Source organism: Crocodylus siamensis, chromosome 1 (genome assembly GCF_052110815.1).
Source record: "Crocodylus siamensis isolate JL-2025a chromosome 1, ASM5211081v1, whole genome shotgun sequence".
In the NCBI taxonomy this organism is placed as follows: domain Eukaryota; kingdom Metazoa; phylum Chordata; order Crocodylia; family Crocodylidae; genus Crocodylus; species Crocodylus siamensis.
Window position 1 is genome coordinate 246,519,990 of NC_143395.1, and position 26,910 is coordinate 246,546,899.

General features: G+C 43.9%; 1 protein-coding gene across 2 annotated transcripts in view; it reads left to right on the top strand.

The window, feature by feature from the left end:
* Positions 1–1,300: 1,300 nt before the first annotated feature.
* CXADR (CXADR cell adhesion molecule) overlaps positions 1,301–26,910 on the top strand; it is a 56,093-nt gene continuing 30,483 nt past the window's right edge. The window contains exon 1 of one of the 2 annotated variants that reach the window (XM_090060152.1): positions 1,301–1,490. In XM_090060152.1, coding sequence (XP_089916278.1) covers positions 1,427–1,490 — 64 coding nt within the window. In that variant the 5' untranslated portion in view covers positions 1,301–1,426. The remainder of the gene's footprint in view (positions 1,491–26,910) is intronic. The other variant, XM_090060144.1, reaches the window with a different exon arrangement.

The window sequence follows — 26,910 nt, forward strand, 5'->3', positions numbered from 1 at the left end:
TGAAGATAAGGTAGTAGGAATGCTTGTCAAATGACTACAGTACACTCTTAATAACACAGGTGTTTGATAATGGTTGTCAAGTGTCAAGTACGAATGCTTGTCAAGTGGCAATAGTACACTCTTGATAACACAAGCATTTGATTATGGTTTCTATTTTTGTTGGAGTAGAGGCAACATTCAGGATTTCCCCCTTCCCTGGACTCTTTGTCTCAGATTCCCACCACTACTGTCAGGTTCCCACTGTTACTCTAAGGTCAGATTGGTATGGACTGGGGTGGGGAGGGTTTGCTTTCTTCTGTAGAGGTGGGGGGCTGGCCTTCTTCCTTGGGCTCTCCAGGTTGTTTTAACCACCCCTGCAGTAGCAGGACATCGGCTTCTGTTGTCCCCCTATTTTGCCTTTACTAGGGTGCAGCTGCTGCCTTTGTGATTCTGTGACAGGGTTGACTGTGTAGTTTTGACTTGGGAACAGGTTAAGACAAGGATTTGTATGGGATGCTTTGGGTAGGGATGAATGATCTTGCCTTGGGGGACCTTCAGCAGTGACTTCCAGCCTTACTCTTCTGATGCTATAGACTGCTACTGTGAGCAAGGGCTCCAGGGTTTTGCTCCCCCTCTCTGAGCCTGCTCAGAGGAGGTCCAGAGCAGTGATTCTCAGCCTGGGGCCCTGGGGGTGCCTCAAGATCCTTTCCAAGGTGCTGCACAGTGTTAGCATTGCTAGGTGTGCAAACATGAGGCCACAAGCTAAACCCAGAGGTTTCAAACCCAGTGTTAAACCCATTCCCACATGCTGTGGACGTCCAGCATTCTTTGTGAGGGAAGGATTGCTGCGTTCTTGTTCTGGAGTCTAAAAGAAGAGCCCAAAATGAGGAGCTGGTGTTTTTTGAGGGGTGGCAGGAGTCTAACAAGGGCTGAGAGCCACGACTCTTAAGTGGCCACCAACAGGTGAACACCAAAGCACCTGAGACTGAAGTGCTGCCCGCATTACCGTGACTCATGGAGCTGAAGCGGGGGTGCGCGTGCGTGCCTGTGTTTGGGGAACGTTTCTGCATGTGGAAGGCTCTGCTGGTGCGTGTGCGGGTCCCTGTTTCTGTGGGTGCTTGTGCTTTGTGTAAGGTGTGCGTGTGCGCGCCTGTGTGGAGGGGTCTTCCCGCGTGCGTAAGCAGGGCAGGGGCGCGGGGAGCCGGCGGCGCAGGTCTGATCGGACGCAAGCGCCCGGCGGGCTGGTGGCGGAGGCTGCCCTGCCGCCGGGCGGTGCCGGAGTCTCCTGGGAGGACCTGCAGGGGCGGTGCCTCACGTTCCCCTCCCCCCCAGCCCGCGGGGCGGCCGGAAGTGACGGCTGCACTCACCTGCTGGGGGGGCGCGGCGCGGAGCGGAGCCGTTGGGCAGGAGCGTGAGGCCGTTGCGCTGTCGCCGTCCCGCTGGGGCCATGGGGCGCGCGCGGAGCGGGGCCTCGCTGCTGCTGGTGCTGGTGCTGCTGCTCGGTCGCGCAGGTGAGAGCGGGCTCGGGCCGGCAGGTGCGGGCCCGGAGCCGGGAATTCGTGCCGGGCGGGGGCGAGGCCAGACCCGCTGGCTCTGCTCCCCTGGGGGGGGGGGTACGTAAATGTATTCTAATTTATGCCGCTGGAACGTACCTCGTTCGAATGTCCGAATTGATTTCACTTGACTTTACCCTGAGCCCTTCCACGCCCGCATGCAAATAGGCTTTGTGCAAATGAACCGTATGCAAATGGTCTTTTATATAAACTTGCTTTGTGCAAATGTGCGTGGTTCTATTTAATGTGTATTCATGAGGACTTATTTCATTTTTCAACTTATTAACTATATTAAAAAAAATTGAAAATTAAAATGATTTGTTAAAATTTGTCATCTTTAACTAGTAGTTATTTTTATTTTCTTTCTGTTTCTAGTCTATTTGATTGAATTAATTTTTATTCTGTTCGATTGGTTTTTTGTTGATTTCTTTTGGTCCTGCTTTGGGCAGGGGGTGTGGACTAGACCACCTCCTGAGGACCCTTCCAACTCTTGTTTTCTTTAATTCTATGCATGGGTTTAAATGGATGTTTGTGTGTCTCATGCTCTTTGTGGTAGAGGCGCTGGCCCCTTGGCCACAGCTGAGCCTGATGCCCCCCTCTATGTCCAGGGGATGGGAGGCAGGTCCCGTTTCTCCAACCAATTCCCCACCCCCACTTAGGATTGGGTGCCTGGGGTGGAAGGCAGAGGAAAGAGCAGAAGTCCATCCTGGTGGCTGAAATAGTTTAAAGCTTGCTAGGAATAAGGGAGAGAGTTTAATGAAAGGGGGAAGCAGCATTAGAGCCTCTGAGGCTGCCCATTGTGTTGGAGAAGGGAGGTGGCAGGGAGGTTTCAAGCCCTTTCATAATCCTGTGGCAGCGTAGGGATGGCTGCAGGAAGCCCAGGGCTCTGGGGCTGTTTTGCTGGGGTCTCCCTGCCCCCGGGGAAAAGGCTGGTGTTGTCTTGTGAAAAGATGACTTGTAGACAAAGTTCATCTTAACTGGCCTGTTGGTGCCAGGGGCAAGAATCCTGGAGGGCAAGGGTTTGTATGTGGTAGGGAAGAGCACAGACCAGCTTTCCAGTTGCCCTTTTTCAGGGCTCTACAGGAGAGTTGTAGGAAACTGCGTCATTTTCAATCAGGAGGGACAGAAATCTGATAAATGAGGCAAGGATTTCTCCAACTCGGGAACCAACACCATTCTCTCCTTTAATAGTCCCTGATCTCCCAGTACTCAGCTGCTTTTCTTTGGCTGATTGTATCTGCTACACCCGAGAATTTTTCTCTGCCTCTCCCCTGTGCTGTGCCTGGTGTCCTAGACTAAGAGACCTGAGGAAGAATGTGTTGGTATAGTCAGACAAGCTTTCAAAAACACAACTCTGTAGTTGGTCCAAGGAAAGATCTCACCCTAAGAAATCCTTGCCTCACATAATTTCTGCATCATCACAGCTAGAACATCACAATGCTACCGTAAATAAGTGGGCATGTTGCAGTTGAAATGCTTGTTTTCAAAACCTTCCAGTTAACTTTTGTATTGGTTTGGATTCTAGGCAAAAGATCATAAAGCAGCTGGGGAGGTTAAAAGCCAGAAAAAAAAATTCAGCAGTGGTAGGGTGAGCCTTTGTTTCCTGTTGAAATGTTAATGCCATTGTGGGTGTTACTGTTGTATTAGGGCATTACTCATGGGATCGCCATTCTGTGTAGGATAACTGCCAAATCCTAATCTCCTAACATACTTTCTGATAATAGTTGGAAGTTGCTTTGATGCTTCCTGAAACTTAACCTACCAACCTCTTCACTGATTTTAGTTTTTCTTTTGTATTTTGGTGCTTTAGTTTGGAGTTTATTGCTAACTGATAAGTTGAGACCTTCTTTTTTTTATGCTTTGACTCTTAGACAAAATAGCTGGTAACTTTTTAGAAAACACATACATACCCCACATAATTACTTGTTTTATTTATACTAGTATCACTTCCTAGTTCCAAACGTTCCTGCTTGTATACAGGTAGTTTTCCTTGATTAGGTGGTAGCATATCAATAGAATCCTTGTAAAAATGAGAGTAAAATAACCCAGTTTGTGCTACTAGTTAATAATATACAACTTTTAATTCTACTGATTTTGAAAATATTGCTTCATACTATTGCAGCCCTTTCATAATTGCTTACTATACCTAAATTTATAGATATTCCCCCCCCTTTTGTTTTATTTTCCCTCTTTCAGTTAGGGATGCTTCTTGGCACACAATTTTTGAGGAAAGACTGTTTTCTGAGCACTTTGAGCAATTTTCTTTTTACCATTTTATATCCAAGGAATTAAGGCAACAAGGAAACTCAAACCAAAAGATTTTACCAATTTTGAGACCATGGTTTGAGAGGAGATGAAATGTTTGGGGCCAACTCTCTTATGTGGGGGGGGAGGAGGAGAGAAGAGAGAAAAGAAGTGGAAAAGAAAAAAGGGAGGGAGAAGAGAGAAAGAGATGGAGGAAAAAGGAGACAGAAAGAGAAAGGAGGGGCATAGAGTCTAGGGTTGCATGGGTACATCAGTGTTTTATAAACCCGATCTTTGGCTTGAACAGCCTGCATAGGGTAATAAAAGAGATTACCCTGAGAAATCCTTGCCTCATGCAATTCCTGGACCATCATGGCTGCAACATCACTCAGGAGCTATGCACAAATTCAGAGCAGAGCTATGTTGTCTTTGTATAATGTTGTGAGTGTTTAGTAAATCGGACTAGGATGCGTCAATTTGGATACTTGTGGGGATGGGTCCAGTAGGGAAGGAACAATTGATTGCTTTGGTTCTGCAGCCCAAATATGCTTCAGCTAAGGGAGTAAAGGGTAGCAACAGCAGGTTATCCTCCACATAGGTGAAACCCTCCAGGAAGGTAATAAGTCTGCTTTGCCTGTGGATTTTGCATGCATTGGTTGGCAGTGGAGGATTGTTGAGGTTCTTGTATCCTGATTTTAATTTGTGGTTCAGAGGAGGAGATTGTGCTTCAGTGGTCACAGTCTCTATATTGTAACCCATCCGTTTCTTTCTGTTCTATTCCCTTTACCTTCTGGTAGCCCATTTCAAATAAGGTTAGTAGTTCCTTGTTTTTGCTGCACCAGCACTAGAGGATTTCTTGGTTTTGGCAAACCAATGTCTTACAAGTGGAAAAGAACAGTTGATAGGGAGAGAGTCTTGTCTAGCCTTGGAGCTTTAGGTTGGATTGACTGGGGATGGATGGCAAGTGTGTAGTCTGGTCACCACATAGGAGCTATGTAGATAGATGGGTCATTGCAGAAAGAATCTCTGGCAAACATAGCTACCGCACTCTCAGATAGCTGAAAGAAATTATTCCTGATGCATGAGGAATCCACTGTCAAAACAGATTCCTGTTCTAAAGCATGAAGGTGCCAACATTTCTCAAAGAAATATTCTTAATGTGGCAAAAGTGCATTTTTCCTAATCTTTGTTATCTGAAATAACTAGAAATTAGTGCTAGAAAAGAAGAAAACAAGCAGACTGAGCTAGAAACTCCCAATGTTTAAAGTTTGGTAAAGTTGTAAGTAGCTGAAAATAGTCTTTTATAATAGAAAGGCTTAGTTGTGCTTATATTTAAAGTTTGTGCATCACACTAATAGAATGAATTTCCCAAATAAAGAAGATTAAAGTAGCTTCAGCAATATGAACAGTAATGTAGGTATTTTTAACCACTTCTGTGTTGTAAGATTTGGTGGGGTGGAACCCCAAATGCCTATTAGCAAAGGGCTAATTTAAATGATGAGTTGCCGCCTCCTTTCAGAACTGCTGAAATAGAGTCCTGGGATTCTTGTTTTCCCTGGCTCTTGCTTATGGGCTTCACCTCTTTAAAACTTTGTGGCCACATAGATCTTTAAAAAAAAAAAAAAAAAAGAAAAAGAAAATGAAATGCAAGTAGAATTGGTTTCTGGTTTTTTCCTCTCTCAACCTAGCACTCCTGCTTCAGGGGTGTTTGTGTAGTTAGTTTGCAGAAGAGAGCCCTTTTATCCTACTCAAGCAACATGTGGATCTACCGTATTTTTCGGACCATAAGACGCACCTGACCATAAGACGCACCCAGTTTTTATGGCAGGAGAGACTGTGTGCCGGTGGCCGGCCATTTTTATTGCCGGCTCCCGGCGTAAACAAGCGGCGGATGTCCCGCTCGGGCTCCGCCGCCTCCGTGGGCAAGCTCCGCCCCGTCTCCCCGGGACACGGCATAAACAAGTGGCGGGTGTCCCGCTCAGGCTCCGCCGCCTCCGCGGGCAAGCTCCGCCCCGTCTCCCCGGGACACACACCTTCGGACCATAAGACGCACCCTCGTTTTCCCCCCACTTTTGGGGGGGAAAAAGTGCGTCTTATGGTCCAAAAAATACGGTATGCATTATTTCTGTTGTCTAACTTTCCCATGCAATTGTGAAGTAATTCATGCCTGTTTCACGCTGCCTTCAGGTTTCTGAAAAGCAGTGGTGAAATTAGCCTGTCAGATAAACTCCATTCTGCTGCTTTTGAAGATTTAAAGAAAAGTAGTGTATTGGTTCACATTTGGAAAGAAATCTTTCTAGTTATAAGAATTAGACACTTGATGTTTAGCTATTTTCTTATACAGCTTGCCTGAGAGAGCTCTTTTAACACTAGTGGGTGAATACCCTTTTGGCATACTTTTTTTTGAAGTATGGCGAAAGGATTTTTTGTTGGTCTTCACTTTTAGTGTCTTAAATTTTGTTGTCACTTGTTTGATGTTTTTCTTCTTTAAAAATAAAGCATTATTGGAAACTGAGCAGTGATTCTTGAGTTCATGAACTTTAACAGGCTGCATTAAATTCTTTTGGATAAACAAAAAAAATATTTGTAAGTTGCTAATTGAAAGTCATCTGTCAGGGTTACTTCCCCTGTCATTCTTTACAAAAAAACAACAAACCAACATTTTGTGGATCTCCTTCAAATCTGGGTTTAGTAGTATTTGAAAATACATCCTCATGCCTATGGAGAAAAAGAGAGAGAGAATGTTAGCTTGAAGTTTATAGCTTTTCAGGGTCTCCCCCTCTCCTGCACTTGTGAACTCTTCCTTAATAGTGTTTGTTTTTCATGCAAGATCCTTCACATCTATTTTTTTAACTGCTCTCAAATAACCAAACATCCTAACAACACCTCTTCACTGTCCTCTTTTTTTTTTGTTTCTCCTTCAAGCTGGCTACTTGAGGTCAGAATGATGCCACATTGTTTAAATAATTATACTTAGTTTTTAGTCGTCAAAAGCACTTTCCAGGATTAAAAATTACTAGCTGTAGGTGTTCCTTGAACATTGCAGAAATCTCTTGCTAAATCAATTAGTTTCTAGATTGTAGCATCCAAAAAACATTTACTTTTAAGCGCCACATTTTCTTTAGTTTGAGTAATAACTGTGCCCCTGCCCCCTTTCCCTTTCCCCCTTTTTTTCCCCCCTGTGCCCCCTGCCCCCTTTTCCCACAGTACTCACGTGTGTAACATATGTTTGACTAGATCTGGGTCTAAGCTGCAAGTATTACCTGGTAGAGGTATTTTATGTGAAGAAACATGATCCCTAATTACCATATCTGTGCCATCAAATGCCCTGTATGCAAACTCCACTTTATTTTAAGCAAAATTGTGCTTTTAGCAGTTTCACTTATACCATTCCAGTAATGTGCTGCAATGAGCTATCAGTAAAAGTATGGTCTTCCTAGTAAAAACTGCATCTATAGTAGGAGCACTCTGCTAGTATGATAAACTGGTATATTTTTATTAGTAAAGCATTATTAAGTTTTAAAGTTTAGCCTAACGCTTATTGCCAGGTAAGATACCACCACTGGACATGGGGATGTGATACCAGCAAGTTCAGTCTTTGGCAGGCATGCCACAATTGAGCACAAATAAACTCTGCATCCTTCCTGAGTGCCACTTCCCCCCAGCCTGCTTCATCTGTTTCTCTACTTCAGGGATGGGCAAAATATGGCCCCTGGGCCAGATGCAGCTCACCAGACCATCCTATCCAGCCTGCCGGGCCCCTAAAAAACTTAGAAAACCAATGTTTATCTGCCCCTGGCTGCCTGTCATGCGGCCCTTGATGGCTTGCCAAAACTTGGTAAGCGGCCCTCTGCTCAGAATAATTTCCCCCCCCGCTCTGCTTTGTTCTTCGTGCTCTGTTTGCTGCTCTGCTGCCTGCTGTGCATCACAGGCTGCTGATTCTGCCACTGGCACGTGCCGCAGGTTGGATACCCCTGCCTAGTCAATACAGTGATGCCAACATAGATTTAACAATGCCTACTGAAGTTTTTTGTCATTTGAGTAGTGTTGTATTTATGCTGGTATACCTGCTAAGGGACTCTGTCAAGATGCTCATATCTATAGTTTCAAACTTTGCCAAGATGGGTATGCCCGTAGTAGGGCTGGAAGTGACATTGGGAAGTTCATGTAATCCAACATTATGCTCCAAAGCAGGTACGTCCCAGTCAGGTTATGCTGGCAAAGGTTTCAGACTTAGATTCATAGATTCGTAGATGCTAGGGTCGGAAGGGACCTCAATAGATCATCGAGTCCGACCCCCTGCATAAGCAGGAAAGAGTGCTGGGCCTACATTACCCCAGCTAGATACACTTGTTTGTCCTTTTGCACTTTGGTGACAAACTACCTACATTGTTAAATTATGGCTGAACTGAACCCATGTGAAATGTTTAATATTAATTTAATTGTATCCAGGAGTTAAACATCTAGTATGCAAGTAGAGTATGGGAACATTTCTAATCACAAAGAGCTGATTTAAGTAGATTGGCATTTTTGAAGAAAATTATAACCAAAGGAGGACTGGAACTTATCTCTGGAGGCCATCTAGTCCAAGCCCCTGTTCAAGGCAGGATCATCTCTCTAAACCACAGGTAGGCAACCCCTGACACACATGCCAGATCATGGCACACAAAAGCATTTTGCTTGGTACTCATGCCTTGCAGAAGGCATGAGCTGCCACAACAAGGATCAGGCACCTCACAGCTCCCCTGCCATCAGCTGCTGGGATGTCAACATCTTATTAGTCAAGTTTGCAAGTGTGTTTGACACTCTGCCCAAAAACATTGCTGACCCCAATCTAAACCATCAAGGTTTTTTGTCCATTGAGACTACTCCAAGCAAAACTACATAAACAATCCTCTCATTCATCCTCAAACACAATGCCTAAAAAAACATTGTGACAGGCTGGTCTAATCATTGGCCATGCCTTTGATGCAACTCTAAAGTAGTTGTTTGTTAGGTGGGAGGCTGTCCATTTAGTGCCCGATGCCAAGGGCATAATACATGGCTCTGCTCCTACTCCAGGGGTGGGCAGTTATTTTAGCTGGAGGGCCGCTTCACAAGTTTTGGTGAGCTGTTGAGGGTTGCATGGGTAACCCCACCCCTGGTCACCATCTTGGGACCAGAAGTCCCACCCCTGACTCCTGACCTTTGCCACCAGAAGTCCCTCCCCTTGTCCCTGGAAGTACTCATTTTTGGGTGGGGGTGTGACCTTAGAACCAGAAGTTGCACCCTGTCACGTGGTCCATCGTAAGATCCATGTACCAAACCTTGCTCCACTCACCACAACTCTTCCAGAATCTCTTGTCCTCATCACATGATCCCCAACATCAGAAGGTCTACTGTTTGACTGGGAAACACTGCTGTACCACAGGACCCACCCTCACAGTGCATAGCCTGCTCTTGGCGCCCCAAGAGTCCTGCCGTTTAGGCCACAAGGCACAAGCACAACTTATCAGATAGCAAGGGGTTGTGACCCCTCATCCTGCATCATCAATAGGGTTTCAGGGCCATCAGACCTCTCCCAGAACAGAACCAAGCAAATTGAGTTGAGGACTGCACACACACAATCTTTCAGAACAAATCACTTTAAGAAAGTATTGATAAAGTATCATATACTAGAAATCAGACACTACTGTAACAGATTTTAATTCAATTAAAAATATAATTAGAGTAGTGATTAATTTAACATAACTTTACCCAACCCAGCCCACCCCATCCAGCCGTTTTGCAGCAGCAAAAGTTGTCCAGCCCCCACTTTTCTGCTCACCTGTGCTGTCATGATCCAGCCCATCCCAGCCTGCCCCACACGGCACAGCAGAAGTGGGCCCAGGCCCAGGTTTCCCTCATGGGCACTGTAGGACCTGTCCTGTCCGATCCCGAGCAGCATGGGGTTCAGCAGTGGCTTCCCCTCCCCAGTGCTGGCCTGTAAGCTTTTGGGCACAAACACAAATGCCTGAAGAAGGATGTTTGTACCAGAAAGCTTGCAAAACCCCCTTTTTTCCCCCAACTACTGAGTTGATCTAATGAAAGATATCACATCTACCCAAAGAACCTCGTCTGCCTGTGTCTATCGTAACCATTGAATTTTTTAACATCCAGATCAGCTGCATTTTTTTTTTTTTTTACTGTTTACACTATATTGCTGAACTGTATCATCACAGTTGCTGTTGTCCCAGAGAACCTGTTTTACAGGCTTATGAAGCTGTATTAGAGTGGTATCCAGAAAGGCCTTTTTGAGTAACCACAGAAATGGTGAAGTCTGACTCCGTAATTCACTACAGAAAATCCCATGGGTTCTGATGCTGTTACAATTTCCTAGTCCAGTGGTTTTCAACCCTTTTTCATTTGCGGACCCCTTTGGAATTTTTGAATGGAGGTGCACAGACCCCTTTGAATTGTAAGTGTGGGTATTTGCCTATTTTTGATTGATTTTAGTCATCTTTGTGGACCTCCAGGAGTCTGCAGATCACAGGTTAAAAACCACTATCTTAGTCCATTGCAAAAAATGAAGGCAAAAGTGGAAACAGTGTTACTGCTCCATGTAGAACTGGAGGCTTCTGGTGCTTTTAAGATTTCTGCAAGGTGGTAGGGATGTTGTAGCAGTCCCTGTAGACTGCTTGAGATTTGACGGATTTTGGAATTAACCTGTGTATGACAGTAGAACCACTGTCTGGATTTGACAAATGTGTGCCCTTGTTGCAGATTGTTGTCACCAATTGGAGCATTACTTTTTTGTTTTGGCTCACAACCAAAGTAGCCCAGTGTTGCTTATAACTCCAGGATGGAAATGAGTTTTACCATACCACTTTTGTGAACCAGCTCTGGAATGTCAAATGTAAGGATAAGAACGCTTCTTTCTGGGGAAAATAGTGGTAGATATCCTTCAGAAATGTTTTACTTCGGATAATTACTGGTTTATGTAGACATCCTTTTGACATTGGGAAGCCTGTGATGTATAATGATTTGGCAGCCATTTGAAGTTACAGAGGTGCACAGTCAATGATTTAAATAGTTGTGAATTTTAAACTTTGCAAGAGCCATCAAACTTAGGGCTTGCCACACTATATGCATACATCAAATGCAGGTATATCCAAGTGAAGAGTGATTCAAGCTACTTAGTGGTAATGAAACCTGTTGTAAAACATTTTGGTAGGGTTGTGAATACATACATGAACATAATCTTAAGCTTCTCAGGGTATTTGAACTTATCAAGAGCAAAGCGTAGGGGAATTCTTTCTTTTGCTGAAGATTGCTGCCATGGATGGGCTGTTTGCCTTCATTGTAATTCTGCATGTATGTTTTTGCAGCTGTTTGTGACCTCTACCTGAATACAAAAACCCAGAGAAATATGTGCAAGTTCAGAAGGGTGGTATAAAGTGCCTTCAGGGGACTGAAAGCAGAATGTAGGACTGAAAGCAGAATGTAGCTGTCTGACCACAAATGGCTGTTCGCTGAAATGATGTAGTGATTATCATATCTGTTTGTGGAATTTTGCATAACATGTTAAAACAGGAAATTTTCATTGAACCTGTACAGTGTCAGTATAGCAATATTGGTTGCATCTAAAGCCATTAATATAGTCTGCAGAAAGTGTCTATTAAAAATTGGAAATGATCTATGTGTACGTGTTTAGATTGAAGGTGGTGTTGGTTGTAGCTCTGTTGGTCTGAGGACATACGCAGACAAGGTTATTTGGGTAAATGTGATATCTTTATTAGACCAACTGAATAGACTATATTTGCCTGAATATGTGCCTGAATAGACTATATTTAGTCTATTCAGTTGGTCTAATAAAAGATATTACATTTACCCAAATAACAATGGCTGCCTAGATTGAAGGTGGGCAAGGTTCTTTAGTTAAATGTGATATCTTTTATTAGACCAACTGAGTAGTTGGAAAAAAGTTCTTAGCAAGGTTTTGGGTGCAGTCACCCTTCCTCAGGCTCTGCTGGTGTGAGACTCTGAGAAATGAGAGAAGATAAAAGTGTAGGATGCCAGTGAAAATGTAAATAGGTAGAAACAAGCAGGGGAGGGGCGGGGGAAGAGAGCAGGGAGAAAGAGAAAAATAAAGGTCAGAAGGAGACAACAGTGATAAAATACAAGGTGGAAAAGAGGCTGTCTGTGAAAAAAGGAATAGCTGGAGATCAGGAAAGCAGGAATGAGAGAAGCTGAAAATGTGACAGCCTCTAAAACGTGGCTAAGTAGCCCAAAATGCTACTTACTCCACCTCATAGGGGGTTGGATTTGGGTCCAATTTCTAGACAAGACCATAATGGTGGGTTTTGTTTAAAGCGTGTCTAATCTAAATGGGTGCATTTAATGTTCCTCACACAAAAGCTTTCCCAATAGTATGCAGTCTGGTGCTATGAGGGTCAGTGGGCAAGAGGGAGGTTAGGGATTCAGAAGACAAAAAGCTGTGGTCCAGAGGTTTTTTTGTTCATAGAATCATAGAAAAGTAGGGCTGGAAGGGACCTCCAGAGCTCATCTAGTCCAACCCTCTGTCTGAGGCAGGACCATCGCTATCATATCATAGAAATTATGGGCTGGAAGGAACTGCGAAAGATCAAGTCCAACTCCCCTGCTCTGGGCAGGAATATTGCTGAGATCAAATGATCCCAGCAAGGTGTCCGTACAGTCTGCTCTTGAAGATTTCCTAGGTTGGAGACTGCACCACCTCCTTGGGAAGTCTCTTCAAGCTTCTGGTCACCCTTACTGTAAAGAAGTCCTTCTTTGCATCCAACCTGAAACCATTCTCTAATAGTTTTATGGCCATTGCTCCTTGTCCTGCCCTGGGGTACCCTAGTGAACAGTTTTTCTCCCAGCTCTCAGTATTCACCCCTTACATACATATAGATGAAAAATCCATCATTTAACCTGTTAGCCAAACTAAACAGTCAACTCTGACACAAACACAAGACAACATCCTAACCTGCCATGGAAAAAGCAGGGGGGGACAGTGGTGGACAAATGTCCTGCTGCTGCTGCTGCTGCATGGAGTGAATTTGTGCCTCAGCTGTGATGTTGTGAATGCTCAAAAAAGTAACTGCTTGAGATGGGGATGGGGAAACTAGGCATAAGCTTTTTCCTCACCTGCTCTTTTTCTTTTGGACTGACATGAACCAAAGGTTGCATGTTTGTCATCCGTGTTATAAAACCTGTACCAGCAGTGGTGCAACAGGATTTCTTCCCTCTAAGGATTCACTCTTCCTAGGCAAAATGAAGAGGGTATTTTTGGTTTACAACTTTGAATTCACGATGCCTGCAGAGCAAAGTTATGTAGATAGCTGAACTTTTCACAGGCCATGAAGGAAACATTATACATTTAAATCCCTAACCCATATTTCATTCTTTTCATTAGAGATTGATGTAGTTACCCAACTATGAGGTGCATTATTCATGGACAAGGATACTTCACCTTAGAAGTTCATTTAATGCGAAGATTTAAGTGTGTATATATATTAAAGAAAATAAAAGAAAAACTCTCCATAACTCTTCAAATGTACAGAACTTTCCTTTGTGACTGTTTAGGCTGGCTAGACCTTGAACTTCTTAGTTTAGCCTTTTCCAGCTACTTTGATTTATCTTATGGAAGCAAAGGAGGACACAACTCCACTTTTGCTTGTTACCATTTTAAAAACATTGCACTGCCAAATTAGTTTCTTTTCATTATTGGCATAATGCATGCAACATGGTAAGAAAAATTATGCAAAAGGCAAAATATGCTATTGTTCATTCTAACACTACCAGGAAAAATTGTCATTTGGTGGCTATGAATAGCTTATATATGGTCCACATAAATGAAAAATACATGATCACTCAGTAAACTGCTATGTTGTATTAGGCAGAATGGAAGCAAAAAGGAAAACAGCCATAAAAGGAGTAGAGGTAGAGTTATTTGACATTGTGCTTTGCTGCTTTCAGGTCCTGTACCTTGTAGCTGGTTCCATCCATCATTCAGTCCTTTTTTGTCAATGCTGATATTGCACGCACAGGAGAAAAAAATACCACTTTTTGTTATGAGGCTGAAACCATAGTACTGGTACTCTCCTTCACGCTATGTGTATTTAAATCTATGTAGAGCTGCTGATGGAATTTATATGACTTTTACGTAAATGCAGGCTGACCTAGATCATGTTGTCATTTAAATTAGTGTCCAAGTCCAGCTGAACTTCCCAACATAAGTTTTGAGGTTGTCCAATGGAATCGAAAGACCTTGGACAATAGAATAGATAAAACTCCATGCCTGAACTGGTATTTTTATTGACAATTCCTATTATAACTCCTGTAGGTAGTGTCTGTGCAAAAAGAATAGTGATCTTCAGTTTCCTATGGTAATGAAAGGAATAAAAGTGTTCCGTGCCTCTGAACTTGATAACTATGTCCCTGTAGAGCAAGGTCGTCAACCACTGTTGTTGCTAGGAAACTTGTTTAGTAACTTGTTCAGTTCAGGAACAAGTGCTTCAAGAATGTGAAGATAAATTGGCAACACAAGGATTGATACAAAAAGCATGGAAGTTTACCTAGATTGAAGAGCCAGTAACTTTTTACTTGTTTTTGATAGTCTGAGTATTTTGAAAAGTCTTGTTTTTTCATGGTGTTATTGCCAGCTCAGGAATTTTGTCCTGCAAATATGCATATAATTAATTCACATTTGAATAGTTTCCTTAACTCCAATTTCCAGAAGGAAAGCTAAGCACATGGACATGTGTTTTCAGTATCAAAGTCTGTATAACTTGTTAAACTGTTTAAATGCATCTTATCATTGATTGCCTTTGCCTTCACTGAAAAGAAGTAACTTTCTGGGCATTAAGCTGCAGACAAAACTAAAAGAGCAGCAATCCTTTGGCTCAGGCATGCTGTCAGTTTAATAAAATTGAACTGATAATTTTGCTTTCTGTTGTTAAAATTGCCTTCTAAGACTGTCATACTACAAACATAATTTTATTCAGTCTGCCTTATGCAGAGATGGACATAACTTTCATCATTTCCTGTTTTTTGTCAGTTTCTTTTTCCTGGATGGTCCCTTGACACAGTAAAAAGTTGTGGTGATTTGGAGAGTTAAGCCTGAATTCTAGATATGAAATTGCTAAATTGTTGAATGCATCAGAACTTGGATATATGTTTACACTGGTGTAAACCAGATGCAGACAGCTGATGGTAGTAACCTTTTTACTGAAGCAGCTTTACCAAATAAAGCTTAGAATTAATCTCTAAAAGAATCCTGATAGTATTACACTGATGTAATTTTACTGTTGTTCATATTTATTGCAGCCTTTGCTCAATGCAGTGGTTCTTGTCATTTTGAGACTCAAGGCACTCCTTGGAAAATGCCAGCGTTTTTTACTATATAAAAATGCTAAAGCAATAGAATTTGTTGCAAGCATCTTAGTTGGTCTTGTAAAAGATGTCACCTTTACCACATGGTCAGATTCCTAAAGCATTAGAATGCTTTTAATATACAACGGTTTCCTGTTTCAAATATCTGGGTTTATCACGTGAATTACCTTTGCACACCTAACTGTGCTAATATTGTGCAACAGCCTGCATAACCCTTGAAAGGATCTCAAGGCAGGCAAGGGTTCTGTGGTTGAGAATCACTGGCTCAGTGCACCAGCTTCTGTGCCACCTAGCGATGAGGTATACTGATAGCTGATTATTTTTCGCAGGCCCTGCTTGCCTGTCTGTTTTGTACACTGGTCTAAGTTTCACCAGTATATAGACCTAATGTAAATGATGCTGGTGCAAATGTCTTCTACATAAAACTTGGGAACTTACTGAAATCATGATTTCATGGATTTTGTGGTAATCTAGTACTGCCCTCAAAAACAAGCAAGCCCTGTGAAATCCACAGAAACCCTACAGAAAATAAAATGCTTCAGGGTGCTGTATCAGCCTTTCAGGGCAGGGAATGGGGGAGTGACAGCTGCCCATTCAAAGGGTTGCTGGCAAGATGACTTCCACCCCTGCCCTTCACCTCAGATTGGCTGTGAGGGCTGCCTATCATGTAGCCCTGACCTTCTCCACCAATCAGCAGTGAGGGGTGGGACTGCATGATGGATAGCTTGCACAGCCAATTAGCAGTGAGGGCAAAGCCATGAAGGGTAGCTCTTGCAGCCAATCATTGGTGAGGGCCCCTTGGCCAATCAGGAGCAGTAGGGGGCACACTGTGCTCTACCTGCAAAATGGTGTCAGACTCCCTATGCTGCCTGTGAAATGGGGGGGGGGGGCATCCTCTTTGAATTCAGGAGGTCACTACATGTAACTGCCATTCATGTAAGATTACCAAAATACTGCCAGGACCATGTGATACATTTACCAGATTCCAGATAATAGGAGAATGGGATGAGCAGTTCTAAGGGAAATTGGTTTTCTCTAACTTCTGTGCAGAACATTTGGGAAGGAGCTAGGAGAAGAACTTGAAGAGAAAAAAAGGTTGGACGTTAGTACTGATGTTTAAGTTCTGTTAAGACATCAGGGGAACTCATAGGACCTGCAAGGAAGGAAAACCCTTGGTAGGACAGGCGTAGAGGAGAGCAGTTCTTTTTAACTGTGGAACTGATTATGGGGAGGGGCAGCTGTGTGCAAGGAAGGAAGGATCCTAAACTCCTTGCCACACTCAGCCGGCCCATGGCATGGGTGTGAGTGTTGGAACCTTTACAGAACGTGTATTTCTGACTGCTTCCACTGTTTGTCCTGGAGGTTTACAGTTAACCCACACAGCCGACAAGGTGGGTGTTCTGGAAAAGGGGGTGCCTGAGCTATGTTGGTGTCCTCACTGATCTAAAGGGTTGAGGACACTTGGGAATTAAAGCAGAGCAGCCTAATGAGAGTCTAGCTGCAGGAATTTTAAGCAGAGATGTGAAATGGGAAGAGTACTTACTGGTGGGAAAACTTAATTGTATTTATTTTAAATTAGCATACATAAATTAAAAATTGCATTTATCCAGTTATCTGAGTCTTTCTGCCATTATATCATGCAAAGAGAAATTGAATTTAAACCACCAGCAGAAATCTTCACTCTCTCAGCTTTATTAATCATGATAGCAAATAGAAGGCTTTTGCTTTTTTTGCTTTGTGCCCAGAAGTCAACAACCTGGACTCTTTTGTATCACAGCAAAGATGATTGCAAATTCTGCTCACTCCTAACTCCCTGTCTCTCTCCGTTTGAGTGGGATCCAGGCTCTGAATATATTCTGTTCATGTCTGACAACATGGTACAAGGAGGTAGTTGTTTGTGTATTTTAGGTTTTAAAAGATGAATAAAATAATTCTAAGAACAGAAACTGGAATCCTCCTCTCCCAGCTGAGTGTCCTTTTTGTTGGGCTGAAGGCATTTTCTAATTGTATGAGGTTTTCGTTCTCTAATGAACCAGTGGCATAGCTTCAACACGAAGGGTGGAGAATGCTTCTTGTCACCTTGTTCGTTAGGGCACTCCAGTTAGTTCTGAAAGTGGGGTTTTGAACCATCTCTGGCTGAGAAGGGCAGTGTGTTCAGTTCCCCACTTCCTGGTTGACTTCTCTAAGGTGTTGTACAGTAACTGAGTGATGCCACAGCTTCCCTGTCCAATTGAGATTTTGAATAAAAGGGTTTGGCAGTTGTACTTTCTGGTGAACTCGTGTGTCTGACATGTTTCAGGCATGCTCTTAGAGGTCCAATTTTGAGGTGCCTAGGAAGTAAGGCAGAAGCTTTTTTGAAACACATTCTTGAAGTTGGGTGCCTAAATTCTTAAGTCTTGCTTTGAACCCTTTCCTGCATGTAAGGGATTGCTGTAGATGACTAAGTAGGCTCCCTTCCCACCCCCACCTTGAAAAAAATAATGAAGTTGCAATCCTTTTCTTAAGTGTACGTGAAACTGTTCAAAGCTTTAATCTGTAAAGTACAGGAGATATTTTCATAGTTTCATAGTTTGTAGGGTCAGAAGGGACCTGAGCAGATCATCGAGTCCGACTCCCTGCCATGGCAGGAAAGAGTACTGGGGTCAAATGACCTCAGCAAGGTGTTCATCTAGCTTCCTCTTAAAGACCTCCAAGGGTAGGAGCCAGTACCACTTCTCTTGGAAGTTGGTTCCAGATCCTAGCCGCCCTGATAGTGAAGTAATGTCTCCTGATATCTAGCCTAAATCTACCCTCTGCTAGCTTGTGACCATTATTCCTAGTCACTCCTGGTAGTGCTTGAGGGAACAGGGACTCCCCCAATGCCCGCTGGCCCCCTCTGACTAGTTTGTAACAGGCCACTAGATCCCCCCTCAGCCTTCTCTTCTGGAGGCTGAACAGGTTCAGGTCCTATAACCTCTCCTTGTAGGGCCTGCCCTGCTGCCCCCTGATCATGTGAGTGGCCCTCCTCTGGACCCTCTCCATGTTGTCCACATCCCTCCTGAAGTGCAGCACCCAGAACTGGACATAGTACTCCGGCTGGGTCCTGACTAGTGCCGCATAGGGGGGAGTATCACCTCCTTGGATCTGCTTGAGATGCATCTGTGGATGCATGACAAGGGGCAGTTGGCCTTACTAACTGCGTCCCCACACTGCCGGCCCATGTTCATCTTGGCACCAATGATGACTCTAAGATCCTTTTCTGCCTCTGCACTGATGAGACGGGAGTTCCCCAGCTTGTAGGTATGGCGCCGGTTGTTCCTCCCCAGGTGCATCACTTCGCACTGGTTTTGTTGAATCCCATCCTATTCTCATCCGCCCACTCCTGGAACCTGTCCAGGTCTGACTGCAGCCTATTGCTCCCTTCTGGCATACCCACATCCCCCCACATATTAGTGTCATCATGAAATTTGAACATGGTACTTTTTACCCCCTCATCCAAGTCACTGATGAAGATGTTGAACAGTGCAGGCCGGAGGACTGAGCCCTGCGGAACCCCACTGCCCACATCCCTCTAGGTCGAAAATGACCCATCCACTACCACTCTCTGGGTGCAGCCCTCCAGCCAGTTGGTGATCCATTTGTGTAGGTGTCAACACCACAGTCCCCCATTGCTTAATGAGAACAGGGTGAGAGATGGTGTCGAAGGCCTTCCAAAAGTGCAGGAAGACTATGTCCACTGCTACCCCTGCATCTAAGGATTTGGTGACCTGGTCGTAGACGCCCACCAGGTTGGTCTGACAGGACCTGCCTCTATTGAACCCATGTTGGTTGCCCCTAAGCATAATCTCCCCTGCTGGCCCCTCGTGGACATGTACCAGAATAATTCTCTCAAAAAGCATGCCCAGGATTGAGGTAAGACTAACTGACCTATAGTTTCCCGGGTCCTCCTTCCTCCCCTTTTTGAAGATGGGAACGACACTGGCCCTCTTCCAGTCCTCTGGCGCCACACCAGAGCACCACGAGTGCTCGTAAAGCCGTGCCAGGGGTCCCGCAATGACCGCAGCTAATTCCCTCAGTACTCTAGGGTGGCGATTGTCTAGACCAGCTGATTTGAATACATCCAGTCCCTCCAGAAGTTCCCTAACTAGTTCCTCACTAACCCTTGGCCTAGGTGCGCCTCCCCTAAGGTCTAAGGGGGGCTGTTCAGGAAAATGGAGGCAAAGAAGTCATTAAATAGGTTAGCTTTCTCGTCTGGTGTAATGACCAAATTTCCTAGCGTGTCCTGCAGGGGCCCCACATTACCTGGAACCTTCTTTTTGCCCCCTATATGTTTAAAAAAGGACTTCTTGTTGTCCTTGATCCAGGAAGCTAGTCCCAGTTCCATCTCCACCTTGGCCTTCCTGACTGCCCCCTGCATCCCCGAGCAACCGCAGTATAATCCTCCCTGGTGATGGCCCCTCCCTTCGATTGGGTGTGCGCCTCCCTTTTAGCTAGGAGACATTCCCAGATGCTTTTGGTGAGCCATGGGGGCTTTTGCACCCTCCTGCCCCCTTTGATCCATGTTGGGATTACCTCCCTTTGGGCTTGGAGGATTATCTCCTTAAGGAGTGACCACTCTTCTTGGACACCTGGCTCCGCTCCCCTCCGGGAACTCAGTGCCTCCCCGACTGTTCTCCTTAGCTCATTGAAGCCCGCCCTCCTGAAATTTAGGGCTGCTGCCTTGCTGTAGGCCTTTGCCACCTTGCACTGGATGGTGAATTCCAGCAGGCGATGATCGCTGTCGCCCAGGTGGTTGAACACCTGCAGCCCCCTCACCAGGTCATTTACAATTTTGTGTTGGTGTTTTTTATGAGAATGATTTTATATCCCCATTGAATATTTTAATTGCATCATGTAGGCAGTTAGGTGTCCCTTTTTCATTATGGTCATATGATTAGATTTCTTAGTCTTTAAGTTTAACAGAAAGCTCAATCACTGGATTCCTGTACAGGCACAAAATACAGCTTCCTTTGCTTTCTACGTTGTACAATATTTGTGCAGTAATGCTTTCTATGAATTGCCTTAAGCCATATCTGATTTACAAGATTAGTGGTTCTTCTGCTCTGTTTCACATTGAAAAGCAATTTAAAACTATTACTGCACAAAAGAGATTTTATTGTATTACTCCTGACATTGCAATTCTATAAGTCACCAACAGTATGCTGAAAGTTACTCTGTTGTTTAAGACTTTCAGAAATAGATAGCATTTGTAGCACAAATCAGTTATGGGTAAATTGGGAAGCTTTTTTGACAACTAAGACCTAAACTGTTGCCTATTGAGTTCTTAATTTTTAAGCTTGGTAATTAAACAACTATCTTACCTAGATACATAGCAATATTGTGACATTTGTTTTAATCTTTGTCACACCAAATTTACCAAATTTAAGTTGGATATTTTCCAGAGAAATGCAGGGATTTACGACCATGGCATTAATTTACTTTTGTCTTACTTAAATAGGCCATACTTGTATTTTTTTTCCCCCTTTATTGGTTTCACATTTTGTCTCATGTTAACTTTTCCCATTTTCTTTTTTTCTTTTTGGACTGGTCATCTCTACTCTATCATATGTTCTTATTAATACTGGGGTTTATTTTCTTTTTGTTTAGGGTTTTTAAAGTTAGAACAGGTTTTTCTGTTTTTCCCCTGCTACATCTTTGCTATTTTGTTTTGATTATTCCCTTAGTTGCTGCCTTTTTCTCTTATGTGCTGCCTTGTATGTGTTCCCTGACTCTTCAGGAATAAATGGATTTGGTTTGCTGGTCATAGTTTCAATAATAGATGTCTTCCTAAAAAATCAGTAGGATTTATGCACCTAAGTAAATACTTTTTTAAATGTCCTGCACACTTGATGAGACAAACTGTAAAATAAAATGAAGAGACAAAATAATTAATTCTTCCAATATAAAATGTTAGCCTTAGAAATATTTTGAATGAAAGATGATTTACAAAAGAGAGAAGTGTTCCTGTGTTCTTCAAAATTCATAATGATATTCTGACTTTCTAGGTGCTCTTCCCAAATATTAGATCTTGTCTCCAGAAATTGGACAGTAGTATTATGACTAAGTGCTTACAGTGAATTTTCTGAAGGTGTTTGAACGTGAAGTGTTTTGTCTGAAACCGCCCAGATTTCATGGACCTTTTTGCTTTGTCTGAAGCAAGTGTGGTACTTCCAGGGGTAGGAACCTAATGGTAGATCTGCCAGCTTTTTTTATCATGGAAATCGTAGAGAAGTAGGGCTGGAAAGGAGTCATCTAGTCCAGCCCTAGGGTTTGATTTAGTTTAGCTTACTTCCCAACCTCATTTTCCCCTTCCCTTCTGTCCTTTCACCTGCTTTAGCCAGGTGATTTCTTTCTTTCTAGCTGATGTCATAAAGGAGTGCCTCTGCAGGAAAAAAGCTTGTACAAAGTTTATGCTCTGATCCTTAAGAGGAACGAAGGATTGCACTTCATCTTGGACTTAAAGAAGCTCAGCACTCATTTACAAACTGAATGTTCAAGATTGCTGCATTAGCTGTCATTAGAGGTGCACCGATATATTGGTCCAATATTGGATCAGTACTGATATAAAGAAAATTGTTTATACTGGCCTGATGGGGCCGATAATTTGGCCAATAAATGCCCATGCGGTGCTCAGCTGTAGTGTAGCGTGGAGCAGAGCTGGCAATGTGGAGAGCTGCCTCCAGCTGGTAAGTCGGGGTAGGGCTGGGAGCAGAGCTGTGGTGAAATTTGGGGTGGCTGCAGACTCCTCCCAATGCTGTTGGAGCCCGCTCAGGCCCCACGCAGCAGTGGCTTTGGCTCCACCCCACAGATGCAGCCCACCCCACGCCATGCACATCTGGGGGCACATGCTCCTGCCTGCCCTCCCGGGGTGCAAGCAGCAATGGGAGCTGCCCCCACCTGACAAGCTGTGCCACCGTCCTGCCCCTCTTTTCCCCACCCTGCTGGGCAGCAACTATCCCTGCCCCCTCCTTCACTGCGGGGGGCATTGATCTGCACCTCCCTGCCGCTTCCGTCCACCCTCCCCTTCCACCACAATGGACTTACCACCTGGAGGCAGCTGAATTGGAAATCGGATCAGTATCAGCTATCAGTATTGGCCCCCAAAATCTCTACCAGTACACCCCTAGCCATCATTGTACCATCTTTTTAGGAGAGGGACTACTTCGTATCACTTAACCTTAAGGCTGCATATTTTTATATAACAATCTGACCTTCCCATAGGAAATACTTATGGTTTGTAGTGAGTCAAGACCATTACTTGTACAATGGTATTTTGTTCAGCCTCTTGATAGCCATTAACAAGAGTACCTCAGTAATGACTATGTATCTTGGACAACAAGGGGTAGGAAAATATCCCCACTTAAGCAGTGTACATATATTCAGACAATCCCAGGAAAATTCCCCTGGGTTTTTTTCCTGGTTAAAAAAACTCAAAGAACTTACCTAGACCCTTTGAGCTGCTGAAGAGCAGAGTTTGCAGTGCTGATGCTGGATAGCCAGAGGGTGCCCTGTGCACACATCTCAGTGGCTCTCCAGACTCCCTCATTCAACCTGTGTTCTGCTTCCTGCCTGGCTAAAGCAGTGGAATCCAGTGAACCCAGGTTTATCAAGGGGTGCCAAACTTACCTGGGCACCAGGCCAGATCTAGACCACTGGGCTCCTTGTGGCCCAGATGCATCCTGGAACTTGAGGAATGTTACTGTGGCCACTACGGTGGCAGTGGCAAGGGGTCCAGAGGCAGTGGTGGGCCCAGGGGAGCAAGTCAGGGGACAGCAGTGGCAAACCACCCCAGCGGGGCCAAGTGGTCCTGGATTTGGGAGCAAGTCATGCCTCCCAACTCTTAGTGCCCTCTGGTAGCCTCATGGGCTGGATAAAGAAGCTGAACAGGCCAGATCTGATCTGTGGGCCACATGTTTGACACCTCTGTCCTTAAGGAATAGTTCAGATCTCTTCAAGGTCAAGCATCACTGGACTACAGTAGTCTGGGCCTTATGATTGCCTGTACTTTTATTCCCCTTAGGTGTTTGCAGTCAAGAAGCTTACTCTGGGGAGGCACTCAGAGATGGGAGACAATTACTGTATTGGTTTGATCCACTGTGATTTGGTAGATGCCTTAATCCAATGTGTACAAAGGGCTGCCCTTTCTCTCTCAGTTTTTAAAGGAAAACTCCCTGTTGGGATGAGGAGCTCACATCAGAGACCTAAAAGCACAGCATGTCTGGTTGTTTTAGGAACTGAAGCGCCATGGGACTCTGTTAGAGAAATGCAGTCTTGTAACAGGCAAACTGTTTCCTTACAGAGGTGGGATGATTTTGTACAAGCGTATCTGATAAGAAACATTGTCATGATGCCATCTGTCATAATGTGCGCATGATGGCTTAGTATGCAATGCAGGAAAGCTTGACATTCTCTTTTATATGTCCTGAGCTGTTGCATGAAGCTCATGTGTTGGTCAAGTTGTTTTCTATAAATTACTTTGTCACTTCTTTATGACTCTTTCAGAGATTCATTCTTTAGTCTTATATACTGAAATCATGTCACATCAACATTTGTAGGCAGTGTGCCTGACCAGCCTGCTTTCCTTCTATGATGAGGTGTTTAGCTCTGTGGATTGGGTGGTATCTTAATTTCGGCAAGGCTTTTCACACTGTTTCCCTTGTCGTTCTTATTAATTAACTAAGGAAATGCAGTCTAGGTGAAAGAAAGGTGGATATGCCCTGGATTGTCAGCTGCACCTTTGAGAGAGAATCCAGAATGTTCCCATGGCTTTCAAGAGTGTCCTTCAGCCCTGAGCCCCTCTCTGCCATCTGTTGCTTGACCACTGAAAACAGACTGAGATTTCCCAAGGGGACAACTCCTTGGCCTACTGTGCCTCAGCTTTATCAGTTTTGTCTTGCCAGCTCTTAGCAGAGGAGATTTTGCCATCTTAAGACTCACACGCATCTGGCATGTGCTCAGAAACGAGCTCTCCTCCAAAGAAGAGGCCAGCCTTTTCGGTCAAATACTCTGAAATCACACTTCACATGGATGGTAAATTATAAGACAGCTTCTGTAACTGTATGTTTCAGACAGGGGTAAGAGGTATAATTTGGTTTTACCCCTCCATCTTCTATTTCCGAGCCAGTCAGAGTTTTTGCTACAGTTAGTGTGCGTTGCTTAGCTAAGACCTGGGGGACTAAAGAATCCAACGCCTCAGAAACTAGACGCCATTTTTCTGTTCAGAAAAAACTACTCGCTTAAGTACGATGTCTTATCTTATCATTTATGTTGCTCTCTTTGGATCTTATATGATGAATATGTGCTTTCTAAATGTCTTGCTTCCAGTGGACATCTGATGGGAATCACACTTGTCAAATTAATGCTTACATCCTTTTAGCCTAAATCGGTATCAGAGAGAGAATTTTAGTCCTTCGCTGATTTTTCTCTAACTGTGAGAAATGTCTATCTTTGAATAGTTTGTTTGCAGGTGTCATTCTTGTTAGAGACTTTCTAAAACATAAATTTGCCATTGTCTGTAAGGGCTGTGCACATGTGTCTTGGACCACGGACCAAGTCCTCAAGGGTCAGTCTGGCCAGTCATTAAGTACAGCTATTTTGGATGTGAATCCTTAATCGTTACTCTTTCTCGGCAATATAAAAATACCATAGCTCATACAAATGAGAGAATGACTTGCATTTTATCTTTAACTATCCATAGACCATATAGCAAATCCAACTCTGGTTCACATTAGTATACACAGGCATTACCCCTGTATCAGCAGACCTGACTCATGGCACCACGTAAGTGTGGTACTTCACTAACCACCCAACTACTGTGGGTTCCTGACAGTAGACACCTAATTGGATCATCATGCCCAATGTCTGGTCAGGAGGAGGTATCAAGAGAAGTTTCCCCTAGGGTCAGTCCTTGATTTAGTATTTTTTATTATCTTCTCTAATGATTTGCAGGATGGAATTGAATGCACACTTAACATCAGATGGCACCTGTTGGGTAGAATTTCATCTGGTGGGTAGGATTAAGATACAGAATTATCTTGATAAGTTGACTAGAAAATGACTGGCTAGGTTACAATACTGCAGAAAAGGACCTCGGGTTTATAGTAGCCCAGAAGCTGAATATGAGCCAAGAGTGCTCTTGTTGCAAAAAAAAAAAAAAAAAAAAAAGACCAATAGCATACTGTATTTAATAGAAGCATTACTTGAAAACCAAGGAAACTGATTCTTCTTCTTTATTTGGCACTGGTGAGCCTCCAGCTAGGCGAATCTGAACAATTTTGGGCCTCTCACTTCAGAAAGATGTCAGCAATTAAGAATCCAGCAGAGTACAACAAACATGATTATAGAGCAGGGGTTGGCAATGTTTTTGGCCACTGTGCCAAAAACACTCCAAGTCAACCCACAGCTCAACTTGGCATGCCAGGGACAGATGGCAGAGGAGCCGTGAGGGGCCTGATCCTTGTTGCTTGCAGCAAAGTGCAGGTGCACCTCCAAGCAGATAGAGGTCTGCTGCCCCACACCCTCCCCGCCATCCGCCCAGAGACGGGCTTGCTGCTGCCATGGAGCCTGTCCAGGGGTCTGGAGCCTGGTGCAGCTATTTCCAGCCTCCCGGTTGCCTGCCACAGCCAGCCTGGGCCCTGCTTGTCAGAGAGCATGGGCTGCTTGTGGCCTCCTAGCCACCTGCTACAAGCATCCCAGGTTCTGTGGCCAGCAGCAGCTGCCCAGAGCCTAGGTTGACTGTGGTGCACTGAGCAAAATGGCCTCATTTACCATGCTCTGGCATGCGTGCCAGGGGGTTGCTGACCCCTGGATTAGAGGCCTGGGAAACTTGGTTTACAAGGAAAGGCTTGAAAGATGTGGGATTATTAAATCTGGAGCAGAGAGGACTGAGTGGGATGCAGATAAGGCTTCAAATACCTGCAAGCTGGTTTTAAAGAGAAAGCCAATGTTTCTTTTTTATTTATCCTTTTAGGAATAACACCTCTCTTAATATGTTTCCCATCCAAAACATGTCTTTGCCCTCAACTGCCTCCCCTCACCACTAAAACAAAACTTGTCACAAAAATTAACATCTTTTAAAAAGTAGTCCTCTAATATGGAATTAAAAATCCAGTAACCACTATTTTTGTCTGTTAGTATGGTGTCACTGTAGGGCAGAGGTAAAAGTTGTTTCATTCTGTTCATTATAATTTTTTCACCATCATATGTTTTGTACTTCTAAGTGTAACCTGAATTCCAAATTTCTTTGAGGAGTATTACTTGATTTTTTTTTTTTTTTTTCCCCCCAGAGGGAGAAGAGGCATAGTTACAAGAAGTTTCATACTTTTGTAGTTGTTAGGGGCTGGAAGGAACCTTGCAGATCATCGGGTCCAGCCCCCTTGCACGTTGGCAGGAAAGACTGTTGGGATCAAATGATCCCAACAAGAACGGTATTAAGACATTTTTTGAAGATTGCCAGGGTGGATGACTACCACTTCTGGGGGGAGCCTGTTCCAAACCCTTGGCTTGTGGTTACATGGTTATACATTTTCTTTTTAGTTGTTGCTCAATGGACTTGAAGATATCGCTTTGTTCTTTTTCACTGTGGAGAAAGAAGAAAATTGGGACATCCTCAGTAGTTTAATTTAGAGAGGATCTGTTTGCTAATCTGCTTCCTAAAAACCATAGTCTAACCAAGACAATTAGTCTAGATTCATTTGACAAGAGTTGTAAAAACTTGTTAGGATACAGCTAAATGTATTTT